The 20,359-nt window shown below is 45.0% G+C and overlaps 1 protein-coding gene across 1 annotated transcript in view; it reads left to right on the top strand.

Moving 5' to 3' along the window:
• The window catches only part of LOC137433818 (chitin synthase chs-2-like), a 119,982-nt gene that overhangs the window by 97,200 nt on the left and 2,423 nt on the right, over positions 1-20,359 (top strand). Inside the window, exons 9-12 of the mRNA XM_068126197.2 lie at positions 2,880-3,030; positions 5,943-6,052; positions 8,786-8,893; positions 13,495-13,730. Of these exons, the coding sequence (XP_067982298.2) occupies positions 2,880-3,030; positions 5,943-6,052; positions 8,786-8,893; positions 13,495-13,730 (605 nt within the window). The remainder of the gene's footprint in view (positions 1-2,879; positions 3,031-5,942; positions 6,053-8,785; positions 8,894-13,494; positions 13,731-20,359) is intronic.

The raw sequence follows: 20,359 nt of genomic DNA, 5'->3' as shown, positions 1-20,359 counted from the left end.
CATTGCAGAACAATTTCACTTTGTCTGTACATTTCCCCCCCCCCCCCCCTCCATTTTTGGTAAGCATAAGTATTTTGGAATCACACATAAGAGCTGTGAATGTCTCATCTTGGTTTTAGCCTTTGCTTTTGCCTTTGGAGTTAGTAGGTATAAACCAACATGAAGACCAGAGAACTGTCTATGAAAGAAAAACAAGCCATTTAGAAGCTGAAATAACAGAATAATTCAATTAGAAACATAGCACAAACATTGGGCGTGGCAAATACAACAATTCGGAATATCTTGAAAAGTACATAAACCACCAGTGTACTTAGCAATAAACAGCCAGGTTGGCCAAGGAAAAGAACTCCAGTTGATGACAGAAACATCATCAGAGATGAAAAGAACAACCCTAAAATAACTGTTAGTGACCCATTCACAGCCATGTTCATGACCATACTAGTTAAAAGTTAGCCAAGTTAAAACAACCATTCACAGAAGACTTTGACAGCAGAATTACAAACGCTACACCGAAAGATGTAAACCTCTCATCAGCACCTTCAACTTAATCTGTTCCAATACTTATGCTTACCTAAAATGGGGACACTGAACATAAAAAGTGCTATTGTTCTACAATGGTAAAACATGCATGAATAGAAATACCAATAAATAAAAGCTGACCCTCTGTACTCTTGCCTCACACTCATCTTTTGATCTCAACTCCAAATTTCTTGAGGATATAGCAATAATAACAAATTTGACTTGACTTTTTCCATACTTCCTGCAAATAGCTACTGCAAATACCAGAATCGACTGTTACTTAAAACAGACAAATAAAGATACGTCGATATTTTGGCAAAATACTTCAAATACAATCTATCTTCTTCTTATATTATATTATTATTATTATTAGTCCCCTACCGGTGTACACCGGAGGGGACTATAGGTTTGCACGCCGTCCCTCCGTCTGTCCGTCAGTCTGTCACGCAAAGAACAGTTTTCCGGACTTTTTTCTAAACTCTTAATGGTAATGATTTCAAACTTGGTACATGGTTTCCTCATGATAAGTTACAGATCAAGTTCGAACTTCACGACGTTTCGATCATTTTTGACAAAGTTATGGCACTTTGTTTATTCTAGAGTTCTCCTCAAGCCGCACCGCGCGCCCTCAGCCTCGTCTCGCGAACGTCAAAAGCGCGACCCTACGTGCGCTTTCGGGAGGGGCAGAGCCAAGCCGAGCAACATATATATACACATCGATCATTGATCGTGAACCGGAAAATATAATAAATTACTGATATTTAGCGACTCGAAAGATTCTTTATCAACAACTTATTTTCTCGTGCTTCTGCTGACCTGTCTGCAAGGTGTATAAATCGAAGTCCCGAGTGCGAATCACAGGTGAGCCTGTCCTGAGGTAATTAGCGATTGGGAACGATTCAGAACCTGTGGGTAAATAACCCTTGGTAATTTCCCCAACAGTTTTCCGGACGACAGACTGCCGGTAGGGGACACGTATTGCAGCGCAATACTCAGAATGCTTGTTAATATTATTATCTATCTATGTATATAAAATAAAGTTTTTGTTTGTTTGTTTGTTTATCTGCACGCGCTAATCTCCTGAACGGTGAAAGATAGGAGGAAACTTCTGAAACAAAAAATGTCGGGATGGACCCGGGGAAGGTTTTAGGCTAGGTGGCGAGGCAGGTCGAGGCCGCCTCCGCCGGGCTGGGCCAATTTCGCAATTAAAAGCTGAGCTGAATTATAGTAGTCAATCTTCTACGGCCGTGAGTAAAAGCTGAATTATAGTAGTAAATTCATTCAAAAAGAACTAAAAATGTCGGGACGGGCCCCGGGAAGGTTGTAGGCTAGGTGGCGAAGCCAGTCGAGGCCGTCTCGGCCGGGCTGGGCCCATTTCGCAATAAATCTTCTTTTTTCAAAATTCTCTTGAAGTACAACTTATGTTGAAGCCGGGAAGTGCTCTTGAAGCACTTAGTAATAGGAATGTCTGACTGATTGCAACACATGCTTTCAAAATTCTCTCTCGCGGGGTCCGACAGAAGAAAGAACAAGGAATCATTGAGCACTAACTGATACTGGGCTCGCGTCAGACCTATGTACAGGAGATTAAATTCATTCAAAAAGAACCCGGGCAACGCCGGGTGCATTCAGCTATGTAATATAAATATTGATGATAATGATTTGTACATACAACCTCCCACCCTTCCCACCACAATATCCACCATGTACACACAAACCTGATCTGCCTCACCCACTCACTTCCACATGTAATAAATACATGCTCACTTAATTATATATCCTGGGCAAGGAATATTGTCATCCAACTCATCACTTGTAGTGAAGGCTGCAACGACACAACCTGTCCATTTCATTACCAAAGATGACTTCCTGATAATGTACTCATTCAAACATGCTGTTCATTTGACATGATTTATTGCCTAACATGTCATCAGAGTTGGAATCATGGCGCAGTGATAAGCATCCTCACTTCCAAGCCGTCTGATCTTGATTTTGAGTCGCTGCAAAATCAGATTCAAATAAACCTGCCCTCCAACAGCACTCCATCATTTAGAGGTGGAACAGGCCCTTTGTGTCTTCAGCAGAAGTAGAAATTTCAGCCCGTTTGATGGCCATGTTCAAAAAATCCCTGCAGGAGTTACATGCGGAGGTTCACAGGTTGCTTCCTTCACCTACAATAATTCAAAAGGGTCCATCAGGTGAAAACATTCGAAGGGGAATAAGATGCATTATTTATCTCTCATTATCAAGTCTTGAAATACAGTTCAAGAAATAACGTGCAAACAATATTGTGGGTTTCTTTCACCATGCCTAAGGAATGCCACATAAATGTATCCTTTTCAAACTGTCGATTTCAACAGCCATTTCTGGAAGACAATGACATTCCAGAAGGTTATGCAGACCTGAAGGAAAAATACGACAAGCTCATGAAGCTGGGTGGTGAGCTGGAAAAGGTGTTTGAAGATGTTAACGAATACTTTACAGACATTGCAACATTGAACAAAGGCCAAGGTAATGTATCGGAGCAACTGTGATTGTTAAAATGTCAAATAAACAAGATAAACAGGCTTGTTTTATACAATGGAAACAAAATGGTACATTTCATGTTATTGTTCAAATTAGATAAATATTTCCCCCAGGAAATGAAAACAAAGTTGTTTTTCTAAACATTCTGTCCATATACATTTGTTCCCTTTGTACTTCTCCCTCTCGATCCCTCAGGTCACATACTTTTCCCCCAAATCTGAACTCGTACATTTCCAAATTAATATTTGTTATGCATGTTTGTAGCCAATTTAAGATTATAATATCATAACATTCCTAACCATGTTCTTATACCCAAGGTGAAAACACACAAAGTTATTTTGACATTCAGAAGAGATCACAAAACCATGAGACATTACAGAGTTCCCCATCACAGCAGTATCCCAAGGAATCCTTCGAGAAGAGGAGGCGAGGGATCCCCGACATCCTACACAAATTCCAAATGCCACCAAACACCAACCACCATTTTGAGTGTGCAAAGGACTGAGAATTGCTGTGTCCCATGGTGGTGTCATGGTAATAATGTTCACATCAAGTCGAGGAGGCTGAACCACAGCCGATTCATATCAAAGACTTTTAAAATGGTACATGTTGCTTCTGTGCTTGACGCAGCATTTTTTTAAATGGAGTGCAGACAAACAACCTTTGTGCAGTCTTTGATGGACCAAACTGTCTCCTTGAAGTTCCTCATCAAATAATTCATAATGTTATTATTAGTTTCTGTCCCTGGAAAGACGTACGTCCAGGAATGGCACAGACCCAGCTTGCTCCACTTCACAGGTAAATTGTATTTCTGGCCATGTTGAATTGATCTTTGTGTGGAAATGGTCAACATCTGCCTTCTTCATGATCACGAATGTGTCAACATACCGCAGCCACAACCTCGGAGAAGGCTCACCATGTAGTGTTAGATCTACATCTTTCCAGGGACAGACACGGCAAGTTACACATGCAGGTGTACCGTGAACCTACTAACACGGACAAAGTATTGGATTACCATCGTGGACATCCCTCCTACCACAAAATAAGTTGTGTTCGCAGCTTAGTTGATCATGCAAAAAGACACTGGTGACCATGAACAACGCCGGATGGAAATGCTGCACGTCACTCAACTACTGCGCGAAAACTACTACGTGAAAACCACTACCCAAATGCTTTTATCAAATCTTGTCGCCGGAATTCCAACTACAGCAACAACAATCCAACCACACCTTCACACACAGTTACACTTCCATACATACAACACGCTTCTGAAACCACAAGCCGCATACTACATGAGTACAACATCAACATCACCCACAAACATCCTTACGAACACAGCTGTCAAAACCAAAAGACCACGTGAACAAATTTGACAGAAAGAATGTCATTGACAACACAAAATGTGAAGATTGTGAAGCCAATTATGTGGACCAAACATCCAAATGCTGAAACACAAGGCTAACTGAACACCAACGTGTACTGTAAGACGACAAGACAGGTTGTCCTTGGTTGCGACACACACACACACACACACACACACACACACACACACACACACACACACACACACACACACACACACACACACACACACACACACACACGTTCTCATGGAATCAGAACACAATCCTTGGCACAGGATCTGAGTGAACCACAAGATTATCGAGGCCTGGTACTCTGATGAAAACTCCATCAACCGACACATCGACTGACATCCCACATACTAAGCACGACGCAATCAATTACGTCAACAAAAACGGCAGAGTCATTTGAATACAGGGAAGCCCTGTGATTTACAAGGAAGCCCTGTGATTGGCAAGGACTTGGACCAATCCATGAAGTGAACCGTCCCCAACGGAACTTAACGATTTCACCACCACCACACCACACCACACCACACCACACCACACTCAACGCCTCTGAGGAAGAGAACTAATTTGCTCTCGAAACGTCAGGTTATTAATAAAGAATTTGAATTCTTTTACTGCTCAGACTGCTATCCTTTACAATATGAATCCTGAGTTGCAACTCTTTCAACATGTACGTTAAGAACGGAAAGCGCTAAATCAGGAGCTACCAACCGCAGGGTCGCGACCCAAACTTGAAAACCCCCTCACCATCCTGATTTTGAGGGGGGGGTTTCATGTCGAAAGCGTTTTCTCTGACAATTTTATCGTAGGGACCAGCACCAAGTAGGTACTGGGACCAATTGAGTCGCAAGGCGAATGTGGTTTCAAATTTTGGGTCGTGGACAAAAAGGTTTGGGAACCACTGCGTTAAATATTCCGCTGTTTCCATGTGGAAATACCCATTTGCTTTTATGAGAGGAAGGATGGTGAAGAGTGTGGGAGGGAGAGTAAATTAAAAGATGGGATAGATTTGGAAAGGGGAGATTGAGGCTTTGGAAGGGTGGGGGTGATTTAGAAGCTGTGGTATGGAGGGGTTTGCAAGCTTGAAGTGGGGAGGGTAATGATGCGTTAGGGTTGGGAGGGTAAGGGTGACGGGGGTGGGGGTGGGGGAGAAAAAATATGGGACAGAGTTGGGAGGGGGAGGTAGAGGCTTTTGTGGGAGGGTGGGGGGAGTTGAGGAGTTTTCAGAATTGCATGTGCAAGCTTACTTGTAGTAAAAATGTAATTGACCACAGGTGTGTGTGTGTGTGTGTGTGTGTGTGTGTGTGTGTGTGTGTGTGTGTGTGTGTGTGTGTGTGTGTGTGTGTGTGTGTGTGTGTGTGTGTGTGTTACTGTAGGGGAGTGATGCAATCACACTATAGGTAATGTGCTGCTGTCATATAATTCGAGAAGATTGCGTTATCTTGATTTGAACAATTCATTTTAACTTCGACGCACCTTTTTGAGATTAAATGGATGGCACACTGACATTGTCTCTACTTCCTCCAGGAGTGTCCAGGACATATTCCCACAGAAACCCCACATCACGTCGTCATGCAGTGACTGTTGAAACACTGCATCAGCATTTCAATGAGGAGGTGGAAGAGGAACTGCAAGGTGTACGTTGACTTAGTTATCCTCTTGCAAGCACATCAACATCAGATCTGGCACAGATGAAGCCAGAACTAACTTTTGATATGCAGTGTAATTTGAGCAAAAACATTGCTATTCTCACTTTTGGGAGAGCATGGGGCCCAACCCTTGTTGGGAAGTGACAGTAAAGACAAATACATTGTCAAGTTGTGGGTCATCCCTCCAAGTGAGGACTGATTAAATGAAGAAAAGTTCGATGTATTGTAAATCGTGTCATTACCCCCTTTCAGATGGAAATTAAAATGAATAGTCCCTTCGACCCATTTTAGGTGTTTTAAGATCCTTTTGACCTCAAATTATACCTTTTCGAACCCTCAAACCTCTTAACACCCGATCGACCTTTTCAGTCCTTTCTACCTTTCCAGACCTTTCCCCTTCGACCATTCATTTGCAATCAACGACCTTTCATTTGGTAAATCCTTCCATTTATTTGCCACAACACACTAAATAAGTGTTTTGCAGGTAGAGAAAGTTCTTTCAACCCTGAACTCTGACTCTGCTGGAACGGAAATCATCAGATGACGTTTTCTTTAAAAATCTGCTCTGCTGCTCTTGCCCATCCTCTTTCTGCCCTTTCACCCCATCATTTCTCCAGGTCATATTCCATCTTCTTACAAATCCACCAACATCACTGCATTACATAACAAGATGCAAAAACTCACCCCCTTAAATACAGACCTATCGGCTTACTTCCAACTCTCCCAACAATGGATGGAGCCCCTCAATGTCACACACAAGATCAGGGCCGTCTCTCTGGACAAATCTCGTACTTTTGATACAGTTTGTTATCCTGCCTTACTCTCCAGTCTGCTGATGGCATCCAAGGCCAACTCCACACATGGCTTACTGACTTCCTCTCCTCTCCTGGCCATGTGTCACTCAATGAAATCCTTTCATCTCCTCGACCTGTCAAGGTTGGTGTACCCCAAGGTCGTGTTCTGGGCCCAGTCCTCTTTCTGATCTTCATAAATGATTTCTCTCACTCTCTGGAAAATCCCCTTGATCTAATTGCTGAGGACTTTACCCTCTGCCGTGAACATCCCTCATCCTTCAAACAGGCAGGCTGCAGCCTCCTCCCTCTCTGCAAACCTTGACAATATCACAAACTGGTCAAACACTTGGAACATGTCTTCCAATCCTGACAAATCTCACCCTCTCACTGACTCTCTCCAAAAGGACCATTGGGCAAACTTCGCCCCCTGCCACCCACACTATATACTTTCTTAACAATCCTCTCGAGGAAGTTCACAGTCATTCAAACTCCTGGGTCTCACTATTAGCCATGATCATTCTGGGGCAAACCACATTTCAAAATTGGCCTCCATCGTCAGCCTCTGACTGGACATTCTCAGTTGTGCAGTGTCCTTCCTTGGCACACCTGAACTCCTATCCACCTACAAGGCCTTCATCCGTAGCTTGATGGAGTACTGATCTCCCCTCTGGGCTGGCTGCTCTGCCTCACATCTTGCTCAGCTTGAAGCCATGGAAACCAAGGCCTTTAAGATTATTGGAATCTCCAGCGATGAAGCTGAGTGTATGGGCCGATCACTTCGACATCACAGATAGGTCAATGGTCTCTCTCTCTCTCTCTCTCTGTCTCCTATCGCATCCCTTCTGGTCTTGCACTGCTCTTTCCATGCTTTCCCCCCAGGTTTCTGCATGGCACTCACGGTCCATCAACCCCCTTTTGGTGAAACTACCTAAATCCATGATCACTACTCACCTCCACCCATTTGTTCCTTCCAAGTTTCTTGTTCACCACCATCTCAGATCGTCCCCAATCCAAAACCTTGATCGTTTCTACCCTCGTTATCCAACCTCCACTCCAATCCCTTCTCCTCTCAGATTTAGAGTTTTCCCTCCCGAGAGTTTCCTTCAGCATTCATGATCTCCACTCCATGCATCCTATCCTGCCCGCATTCCTACCCACACCCATTGTTTGTCCAATTCTGCGTTTACCTTTGCCCTGCGTTTACCTTGGCCTTCAACTCAGCTGTTGGTGTTACCCCCTTCTCTCTCTGCTGTTCCTCTGCTGTTCCTTTGTGTGTGTGTTTGTGTTGTCTAGGCTATAACATTTCAGCTTTTGTCATCACATTTTCAACAAACCTTTATAATGAGAATATGAAGAACACGAATTAATAAATTTGCTAAAAATGTTTTTTAAAATATATTAATTAATTTAAAGATGCTTTCTAGTTTTGATTCATATATTGTGTTTACCTTGGGCTTCAACTCTGCTGTTGGTGTTACCCCCTTCTCTCTCTGCTGTTCCTTCGTGTGTGTGTGTCTGTGTGTGTGTGTGTGTGTGTTTGTCTGTCTGTCTGTGATGTGTCTATGTGTGTGTGTGTGTGTGTGTTTGTGTCTTTGTTGTGTCTGTTGTCCAGGCTATAACATTTCAGCTTTTGTCATCAAATTTTCAACAAACCTTTTTGTAATGAGAATATGAAGAACACAAATTTAAAAATTTGCTAAAAATAATAAAAATGTAATCAATGAATTTAAAGATGCTTCCTAGTTTTGATTCATATATTGCAACTGTTGTACAATGAGGAATGTGAACAAACTGTTTTGATTTATTGTGGTTTCAGCGTTCTTTTTTGAATGTACCCCCTCCCTCCCCCTCCAACCTTTCCCCACCCTCATCTCTCATTTTCCCCATGTACATTTAAAATATTTTTTTTGCATCTTTGTACTCTTAGGAGATGAACTTCTGGAATATTTTCATAAAGAGGTACCTGGAACCACTGAACAAAGACACCAAGAGGAAAGAGCACATTCGGAAAGAGTTGATCAGTCTACGAAACAAGGTGAGTCTTCACTTTCATGTTACATCCATATGAGTGCGGATTGGACAGCCTGCTTAAAGTACTGTGTGAGACATTGCCTGTTCCACAATTTTGTGCTATATGCTGGCATTCATATTATAAAGCAGGAGTGTTCGTCTGTCCCCAAACTACTCCCTCAGTTTTGGGGTTAACCCCACCAAACTTTCTTTGGAACGTTTTGGGGTCCCAGTGGGTGTCCTAAGGTGGGTGGGAGCTTTCATAAATATCTCCATACATGTGTAATTTTGACTTTCGATCCATACGAAGCTGCTTCCTGTCCGTATGTGAACACATTAACGGGTTCGGCAGAAACATTTCCTGGTTTGACAATACTAGTAACCTGCTCACTACGGGAGCAGTCGGGGGTCATGTTATTATCCTCAATATTGTCGTGTCCGTGCCGATAAAGACCGGTCCCGGACAGATGACCGATCGAGCTTACCTCCGAGGCATTCAGACAACTATGGCGGATATTCTTTATCCGTGCGAGGAGTAGTGGAGGGTAGCGAAGCTTACCTGGACGGACGGCGCGAACCGTGTTTTCAGAACCACCAACAATTAAACAAGACAGGGCAAGGAATTAAAATGCAACAATACCGGGTTTAATAAAAATAATGCCAAGGACAAGTAATGTGCGGTAATACTAAAATCTTAAGTGGAGCGCCCCCACACTGACTCATAAAACAGCACAAGGGGATAAATAAATGTGAAAATAATGCGTAGTGTTTGGAATGTTAGCGGGTACTCAGGTCTAATTCCCTTGACCGTCCAGGATCGTCACAGGCCCCGCGTCCCTGCACGGGAAAACAAGCCTTGGCGTGAAGCCGCATTCACCGCCACGCCAACGCAAGCGAACAGGCTCGAGCTCCGTCCTCGTCCCACGCTCCACAAAGCACTGAGGTCTCTCAGGCGCATGCAGCCGCCACAAAGTCAGCACCAACGAACCAGGGAAAGGATGCGTCCGCTCGCACCAATCGCCCTGACCAAGAGAAAGAATTTGTCTGCCCGCGATCACATCCAAGAAGCCAGAGAAGGAAAATGCCGGGACACAGTCTTTTTATTCCACGGTCTCAAACGTCATCCGATGACGTCCACGCGTGCTCCAATCAAAGAGTCCATCTCATCGCTCCATGGTACTGACCAATCATCACTCCTCGGGGCGGGGCCTCACGGTCCTCCTGTGCCCTTGTGATGGCTTGGCTGGCGGCATCAGCGGCGGTGTTTCAATGTCCTGGTTCCGTTGGCTTTATTTAATGCTCATAATTATGCGCCGATCGCTTGACTGGTAGTGTGCGTGGTGTAGTGTCATAAGGAACAAAGGAAAAATACAGAGGTCATTTACATACAGGGAATTAATTACCCATAAACCGTACCTAATTAACATAGCCGCATCCCTCGCCATCGGGCAAAGATACGCTCTTACCGGACACACTGAGTTGACTTAACTTACATGAGGGTTTCTTCTTCTTCATGACAGCCAGAGCACTGTCTGTTTAGGCCCTGTCTGTTTGTCTGTTTGTTTGTGAACAGAATATCTCAAAAAGTTGTGGACGGATTCGGACGAAAATTGGCAGAGATGTAGCATATGTCACAAGGAAGAAACGATTCGATTTTGGTGACGATCCGGATTTGGATCCCGCTATTAGAATTTTTAAGTGATTCTTCACCATTGGGAGAGAGGGCTAAAAACGATACATAGCAGGATATCTCAAAAAGTTATGGATGGATTTGGACTAAACCTGTTGCACAGGTTGTATGTGTGACAAGGAAGAATCGATTAAATTTCGGTGAAGATCCGGATCCGGATCCGGTTAGTATAATTTTTTAAGTGATTTTTCACCATTGAGTGATCTGGCCAACCAGGTGGAGGTATGCTCTCTACTGACTGCCATTCTAGTTACTTTTGTTTTGAGAAGCGGCTTTGGAAAATGCCACGAAAAACGCCTTGGAATAACAACGGAAGTGGCAGGAAGGGTCATGGTACTGAACCCTTGTGGAGTATATAGAGTATAGACTACAGTAGATCTTCAATCAGGTGCGTTCATTGACGTGATAAGCATATACTGATGTCCGGATCCCTAGAAATCTCTTTCAGTTTAGTGTTAAACAGCAGTAGCGACGGTTTAAAAAGGTAATCAAATGCGTTTGTGATTTATAATATTTTTACCTCTGGTAGCAGCCGTTGCCCCCACGAAAACACCATGATAAGCTATTTATACATGTTAACACAGCATTTGGCCAAGGAGGAAAAACCCCTTAGGGAGGTGGAGATATTATTCGTATTAATATTGTTTTGTAATAACATTAATATTATGATATTGTACACCATGGTAAAGCTATCTTAACATGAATATACACCTCAACACTCAACCCCATTGGTGGGGAAAACCCACTTGGAGAAGGGGGCAAATGAATTCACTGCAACCTCCATCATGTGACCCTTTGTCCTCCTGTCAAGTTTGGTTGAGATTGGATAAGTAACAACCGAATGTATTGCGGTCAAAAATCCTTAGCCAAGACAGACAGACAGACACCAAATTGATTATTTTAGTATGATCTCGATATAATTGTGATTTTGTGTTTCCAACCGAACGATGCCCCTTTTATATATCCTAAGGTGGGTGGGAGCTTTCATAAATTTCTCAATTCAATTATGATTTTCGATCCGGACGAAGTGTTTCGTATCCGCCCTTTCTCATGGACAGATTTGTCTCTATTGGTCAGAACAGCGTCTATATTTGTTTACCTCATGAGTGTTTGTAACATTGTATTTTGTTATATTAATGCTAAAATTGGTTTGCCGCATTCCTTCACTGAGTAATTTCGTTCGGCATCATGCACAATCATACCAGCTCTGTGTCCTTTTACGTTGCTTGAAATCCTGAGGCTTTTCGAGATGATGAAGTTGTGGCGATATCTGACATTGAAACAAAGATGGTTGCGGTAATTAGCTATTGGAGAAGGGGTTGATCGGATAAGGTCCTTACAGCTAGAAAACTAGAACAATGCGACTGTGTCACCAATATGCCTCCTCATAGTCCCACAACGGGTAGATGCCATCGATCACTGTCCTAAAAATAAACAAGTTTGATTTAAATCCCTTCAGCTGTTTTCAAGTATCACATTTTCACCAGCCATGACAGGTTTCACATTGATTGGTGAAGCAGTTGCAGAGAAGGGATTTTTTTTTAAATATTGGCTTTCAAGCTAAGATGGCTGCCACACCACGTAAGATATGACCTCAAACTAGAGTTTAAAAAAATGTACACTCTGCATATGTAAGGGAAGGGGATGACTTTTGTGAAGTTTCGTGTTGATCGGATAAGGTTCGTTTTTCTTTACAAGATGGCTGCCAAACCACGTGACCTACGACATCATCATTTTCAAAGTATATGCAGCAATGGTGCTAGATTATGTTTGTAAAAGTTTGCATCGATAGGGTAACCGGTTTCAGAGATATCATTATTTAATATTTTCCTTCAATCCAACATGGCTGCCACACCATGTGACCAATGATGTTTTCGTGGTCATCTTTTAATCGCCATGCCTAGTCAATAACACACGTAAAGTTTTGAGTCAATCGATTTGGTGGTTTGGGAGAAGATGCTTTTTTAAGGTTTTAGGTTAAATCCAATATGGCTGCCAAACCATGTGACCTATGATGTCATAAATTTAATATTTCAATGCAAATGGCCCATAGATTATGTGCATGCAATTTCAGATTTTTAGGATAAGGAATTCGATTAAAACATTTTTGAATGGTATACCACTTCACCTATGATGTCATCATCATCATGCTTTTGTTCCGTATTGGAAATACTTGACAATGTTCCGAGTTTAATTTTTTCCATTCAGCAGTTTCTGAGAAATAATTTTATTTGCGTCTAATCCAAGATAGCTGCTATACCACGTGACCTATGACGTCACAGTTATAAAAACATTATGCGTGGGTGTCACTCCTTCCCTGAAAGTTTAGTCTCAATTGGACATGTGGTTGCTGAGAAAAACGAGGTTCAGCCCCGACGGACGGACGGATGGCCGGACAACCTGAAAACATAATGCCTCCGGCCAACTTCGGGGGTGGAGGCATAAAAACTTCTGTTTTCAAGAAAACGTTCCTTGTTTCAAGAAAACTTTGCTTGTTTCAAGAAAACTTTGCTTGTTTCAAGAAAACTTTGCTTGTTTCAAGAAAACTTTGCTTGTTTCAAGAAAACTTTGCTTGTTTCAAGAAAACTTTGCTTGTTTCAAGAAAACTTTGCTTGTTTCAAGAAAACTTTGCTTGTTTCAAGAAAACTTTGCTTGTTTCAAGAAAACTTTGCTTGTTTCAAGAAAACTTTTCTTATTTTGATAAAATCTCTTCTTACTAATAAAGTAATTTTTGCAGTGTTCACTATGAAGTTGATCTGAATTGCTGGCATTGAATCAGACAGCAGTTATAGTAAAATACAATCATACAATAATATCATGTTGTAGATCCTTCTGCATCCCTAAAGTGTCAAAGAAAATGTTTTATAAAAGACGCATTGTTGAGACCTTGATATGACCACCCCCCCCCCCCTCTCCCCCCCACCTCCCTCAACCAGGCAACGTTCCTATACATATTTATCAACTGCCTCTGGGTTTTTGCTACATTGGTGTTGGAGATTTTAGGGAGCACTCTAGAATTCCATATCCCAAAGACTCTTCAAAATGCAAACAACAAAACCCAAAATGGTGCAACAGCAACGGAAACGCTTGAAATAACTCCTATTGCCTTCATGTTCCTTATCGTTTTTCCTGCCATGTTGGTAATACAGTTCTGCGCCATGGTGTACTACAGGTAATCCAATTGTTACCCCCTTCTCTCATCATTTTATACACATTCATCTGTTTAGTTTTGGTTCCAACCAGACAGCCCGACCAGGGGGCTTATATTTTGTGTCGTCAGTCGTGCGCAGCATTTACTTGAAAATGTCAGGACACGCTTCTATCATATTTGGCACATGTATGCACCTGGGAATGAGGCACGTCAATTCATTTTTGGGATTGGATACAAAATCCATGGAACACAATTTAATTTTTGAATTTTGGGCAATTTTTTGGTTTTAATCACAGAATAGACCAGGATTGCATGATGTGTCCAAAGTATGACAGTTTCTGTTTTAGCATAATATACATGATGGTCAAATTTCTTCATGCACGGATTTGTTTATTCTCCTTACAGTCCATGGAATTTTTAACATTTGAATGTAACACCACATTTTAAAACTGTCAATCTTCTTCATTGTCCATTACTCACATCCATACATTGCAGCTGGAAATACCAGAACATTCCACATCCTCATATTGGTTTGTATTGTCACATCTTTGCCAATCCTGACGTTCCTGTTCTCCCCAATGCTAACCATCTATTAATGCCTCCTCCACATTCTCCACTCACTTCAGTCTTAGTTCCCAAGAAGATAAAAGTTAATACTATTTAAAAGTGATCGTCTCCCAATCTGAACTGTCATAACTTGTAAACACATGAACCACCACTTGTCACCATCTCCAAGGATAGATCCACATATACAATGCTTTATTAAAAAGCCCAATTTTTGGGGGGATTTCAACCCGGATACCTATAATATAATTGGTAAGCTGGTGAGCTTGTCAAATATGGTATCAGATGTGAAAATAACCGTTAATTAGGAAGTTATGATAGGTATGATCGACGAAGAAGGAGTCATGTGACCAATCAAATGGGCTAATAGCTAATTATTCAAAAACCGAAAATAGCACAAACACAACTGATAGAAAGATTTAAAGGTAATGTTACTGCTCCTCTATCGGCACTGCAGTATCGGAATTGCAGTTCAACCGAGGGCTTGTAGACGTTCGTCACCTCCAAACCACCATGCGGGAAGCGTACAAAATGGTGCGGAGTCGCACTCCTCGACGTCCCAACGTGAGGTACTTCTCACGATGCCGACTGCCCCCAATCTCTCTTGTTCAGTCTCTTCCCCACAAGTGCACGTGAGCCAAAGATGTGCCACCGCCCGCGGCCACCAGACCAAAGGACGAAGGTGGTTTGTGCCACCAAACCAGAACAAAGGAGAGAGCGGCAAACATGACCGTCCGCCATGAATCCCAGGATCAGAAGAGCTAAAGAACACGACCGCCTCCAACGAACGCCAGGACCAGAAGAACGATCAAGATGGGGAGACGGCGTCTTCTTTTTCCTTCATCTCTCGAATGTTCGACGAGGGCTTTACCCTCTACCAATCGCACCCTGCCCATCACCCCATTGTGCCTCCACCAATCACGAAGCACGCGGCCGTTATGAGTCGTCGGGGGGCGGAGTCTAGTCGCTGTTCGGGAATGTTCGGATGACGTCGGGGTTTACTTGCCGATCGGCAAATGCTGTTTCTGTCAGGCCTGGCGGCGTGGTTGACTAATGGAGCCCATCGCCTGGCCAGCTGAGTTTTATAAGAAGATGAGGGAAAAATCACAGAGAGGCAATACATACTGGGGATTATTAACCATAAGCCCTATAGTTAATTAGCACAAAAGCCATGCAAACACTTGTGGCGACGTGCAAACACTCTTAACCTGAACATTTACTTTGCTTATGTACATCTAGATGACTTCTTCTTCTTCTTGTCACCACACGGCCCATACTAAAAGCTACACATTCTGAACTTTCCAACGGTATTCCATGCCTACCCCCACAAACGTAACAATATATAACATTGAAGGAGTCCGGGCTCCAGCAGAATACGGACAAAAGGATGGCAAGGCACAAACTCGTCCGAGAAGATATTTATTCATAAAACCAACTCGGGAACACTGTAAAGCCCGTTTATCGGGCTGCATTATAAAGCACAACCAGAAACCGAAACCGAAAGCCACGCCTCGCTTGGTGGTCACGTGATCGACAGGTGTAGCTGATTATACCCGCACGCGCGGCACGCTTTGGTGGTCACGTGACCAGCCACTCTGGCGCCGCGGATCCCCGCCGGTGACGTCACCGGCTGGAGCAAGGAGATTCTGATGCTGGTCTTGCTTGGGGGACCCATGGGTCGCTACACACGCCCCCCCAGAATGGACTTGGTCCAGGGAGGTCAACCTGAGGGGGGTCCGGATGACCCGACCGAAACGACCCCTGGCCAGTAGCGGGGGGGGGGGGGGTCCGGTGTGGTGGCGGGTGGTCGGACGGGGGGTGCAGGCAGGGGGGGTCCGGTGTGGTGGCGGGTGGTCGGGCGGGGGGTGCAGGACGGGGGGGCGGCCGAGGGGCCGGGCAAGGCCTCGGGGGAGGCTGCCGAGGTTCCTCGCGGGCCTCCCGAGGTTGCAGTTCGCGGGTGCAGTGCCGAGAAGGCTCGAGCGGTGCACGCGAAAAGCGGGTGAGCCAACCGAGGGGCTGGTCAAGGCCTCGGGGGAGGCTGCCGAGGTTCCTCGCGGGCCTCCCGAGGATGCGGGGCTGGTCAAGGCCTCGGGGGATGCAGTGGACGGAGGGCAGCCGAGGGGCCGGGCAAGTCCTCGGGGGAGGCTGCCGAGGTTCCTTGCGGGCCTCCCGAGGTTGCAGTGCGCGGGGGCAGTGCCGAGAAGGCTCGAGCGGTGCACGCGAAAAGCGGGTGAGCCAACCGAGGGGCTGGTCCAGGCCTCGGGGGAGGCTGCCGAGGTTCCTCGCGGGCCTACGGAGGATGCGGGGCTGGTCAAGGCCTCGGGGGATGCAGTGGACGGGGGGCGGCCGAGGGGCCGGGCAAGTCCTCGGGGGAGGCTGCCGAGGTTCCTCGCAGGCCTCCCGAGGTTGCAGTGCGCAGGTGCAGTGCCGAGAAGGCTCGAGCGGCACACGCGAAAAGCGGGTGAGCCAACCGAGGGGCTGGTCCAGGCCTCGGGGGAGGCTGCCGAGGTTCCTCGCGGGCCTCCCGAGGTTGCAGGGTCGGAGAAGTAGTTGCGGTTGTAGTTGTAGGTGCGCGAGGGTGACGAAGCGGCCGTGCCGCGAACGTCAGTGCGCGCGAAGGTGACGAAGCAGCCGTTCTGCCAACGTCAGTGCGCGCGAAGGTGACGAAGCAGCCGTGCCTTCGGAGGGTCTTGGAATAGCTTCGCCCCTCCGGTCGTAGAGGAGGAGCCGAGCGCGGTGCGCGAACCTCATAGTCATGGCCGTCGTCGTTTCCGAAACTCCGGCATTTCGAAACCGCGTTCGAAACTGCGCCCGAAGCCGTGCGGGAGAAGCCGGCGTCACCAGCTTAGGTGGCTTCCCTGGCTAGGGCATGCTTGCCGTGTCCGTTCGCAGCCCCCGCATCTGTGCGGGGGCAGTCGGGGTTGCGTGTTCAAATTCGGGGTCACCAGTGAAGGAGTCCGGGCTCCAGCAGAATACGGACAAAAGGATGGCAAGGCACAAACTCGTCCGAGAAGATATTTATTCGTAAAACCAACTCGGGAACACTGTAAAGCCCGTTTATCGGGCTGCATTATAAAGCACAACCAGAAACCGAAACCGAAAGCCACGCCTCTCAAGCGAGGCGTGCTTCGGTGGTCACGTGATCGACAGGTGTAGCTGTTATACCCGCACGCGCGGCACGGTTTGGTGGTCACGTGACCAGCCACTCTGGCGCCGCGGATCCCCGCCGGTGACGTCACCGGCTGGAGCAAGGAGATTCTGATGCTGGTCTTGCTTGGGGGACCCATGGGTCACTACAACATGAACAATATTGGACCCAACACAGGCCCTTGAGGAACACCAACATTCGTATTATGAACAGGGGATGAAATGTCCATGTACCCCAGATATTTGACGACTTGAAAGGATGTCAAAAATTGTATCAAGCAATTTTCCAGAAATGCCATATTATTTTAGCTTGTGGATGAGGCCCTTGTGCCACACTTTATCAAAAGCCTTCGAGATGTTGAGAGCAACAACACTGGCTTCTCCACAATGACCCAAAGCCCTAATAACATGTTCACTGATTATGGATAGAACATCACTGGTGGACCTTGACTGTCGAAAGCCAATACTGGACAACAGTTAGGAGGTGGTGGGTTTCCAGATGAGTCATGAGTTGTGATTGATTTAAACACTTTTCTGATAATGGGAGGAAGATTAACAGGCCGATAATTATAAGGATCAGATTTTCCACTTGAGCCTTTAAAGATAGGGACGACAGAAGCCTGCTTCCCGCTACGTGGAAGCACAGACCTTGACAGGCACAAGCAATACATTTTGGGGAGAACAGAAGACAGTTCAGGTGAACACATCTTCAAAGCAATTGCAGGAATTCTATTTGGTCCAGTAGATTTTTGAATGTCAAGCTCTTGAATAATCTTACAAACTTTCCTGGGTCTGATAATGATAATGAAAGGCCTGGTGTCAAGACAGGAAGGACAAATAGGCAAGGGATGTCTGTGGTCTTCAAGTGTGGAGTTTGTAGCAAAATGCTCAGCGAAGAGGTTGACTTTATCAGGAGGAGAAGTAAACACTTCAGGGCCATTGAAGAGGACAGGAATCGATGATCTATTACGGTTGAGAATGCGATTAGCAACTCTCGAAAAATCTCTGGAACCGAGTCTGTCGCAGATTCTACAAACAGATTCTTACAGATTCTGCAAACTGTCGCTTAGCATTCTCTAATACTCATTTAGAGTGGTTGCTCACAAGCTGAAACAAATCACTTGATCCAACATGATGATACTGTTTGAAAAAGTGATTGCGATGGGCGATAGCAGCAGAACAAGCCGGAGTGAACCATGGCTGAGAGTGTGGTTTTACTTGGTTGGTCCGAGAAGGGATAAAGAGGTCCCTACCAACACAGATCCACTTTCCGTACCGTGATAGAACAGACATCGGTTTATCGTTGGATTAGAAACAGAGGTGCATTTGATATCACTATTCTCCTCACCAGAGTATCCAGAGGTGTAGCCAATATGAAGAGACCAGTTTCTGTGGTTAACCCTGCACTTGCAACATTCAGTTAACCTGCTCATACGTTTTCACAACCTATTATTTTGCCCACAGATAAAACAATGTCTACGGCGAAGATTCCTTCAGGTGTAACACACACAAATCCATGCTTCCTTCTTAAGTTATCAAATACCTTGAACACAGAGCACATATTCGCCATGTCGGCGATTTATACCACCCCACTCCCTTTTGCCTAAACGCAACGAAAAGGGAATCAAACCTAAATAAATCGAATTTAATTAGATTTAAAAACCACATAAGCAAAAAAAGCTTACAAAGCCTCATCAAAGTGGGTACACCATGCCCAATAGGTCAGCTTTCACTGTTTCTCTCTCTCTCAAAGACAACAGAATAACGAGAAATGAAAGCAAACTGCCAAAAACACAATAGGATGGTAAAAGGAAAGAGGGAGGGGTGGGGAGAAGAGGAGAAAGCCATACTGACGAATCATAACACAGAGCAACTGAACACAGCCACCATGACACCACAGCCAAAATAAATAAACAACCAGCAGGGGACGAGAGAGAGAAACGGAGAGATCGAGAGAGAAACAGAGAGATACTTGTCTGGATTGCAATACAAATTCCAAGTGTTTGAGCAGCTTATGATTTTTTTTTTTTTGAAGGCCTGAAGAGAGGGAATAGGTTGCTGACTACCAATCTGAAGGATGAGGGATGTCATGGCAGAGGGTGGAGACATCATCAAATAGATAAAGGGGATTTTCCAGGGGTGGAAGAGATCATTTATGTAGATCAGGATTAGGACTGGGCCAAGAATGCTGCCTTGGAGAACTTCCGCCTCAACAGCGAGAGGAGATGAAAATACTCTGTTGTGAGCCACATGTTGGCTCCGAAAGTAGAGGAAGTCAATAAATCATGAGTGGAGTCGGCCTTGGATGCCATAGGCAGTGAGTTTTTAAACAACCGTGGGGTTGCCAGACAACATCAACACGAAGGTAGTGTTGCAGCAATATTTGTGTACATAAACAAGTAATGTCCACACACATTTTAATACCAACTCTTTCCATTTTAACATTTCTAGCACAATGAGTACATATTGTTGCGGATCTCTCGAGCCCGTAAACGTACAGAGGGGGATTAAACCCTTTTCCCCCTTCGAGCTTCGAGTCCACGAGGCCGAGCCACCACTCCCATAGCGAGCGTGCGGAAGGGTATCGGGTCGAATCCCCACGTACCTTCGGTACACACACCGCCACGAGAACGGGAACTGGACCTTGCATGGGCCACGCTAATCGAATACGCCCATCGGTTTGCGTGTCACGTGACTCGTGCCGTTAATTCTTATTGAACCCGATTGAGCGGTCTTATTCGTGCGATGCTAAGCCAATGGTGTGAAATGACGTGCACGGTCAAATGGAAGGAAGAACACAGGTTTATTAGTATTTACAATTGATCAGGGTGAAGAGACACAGAGCAGATACTTAGTCAATCTTACTTAATCCCCGGACAAGGGCTCACTCACTCACGCAGGGAAAAAGGAGGAAGGAAAAGTACGCCCTCCAAACGCGT

The sequence above is a fragment of the Myxine glutinosa genome, chromosome 10, assembly GCF_964187855.1.
Source record: "Myxine glutinosa chromosome 10, kmMyxGlut1.1, whole genome shotgun sequence".
NCBI classification, from domain to species: Eukaryota; Metazoa; Chordata; class Myxini; order Myxiniformes; family Myxinidae; genus Myxine; species Myxine glutinosa.
This window is presented reverse-complemented; position numbering and strand designations above follow the sequence as displayed.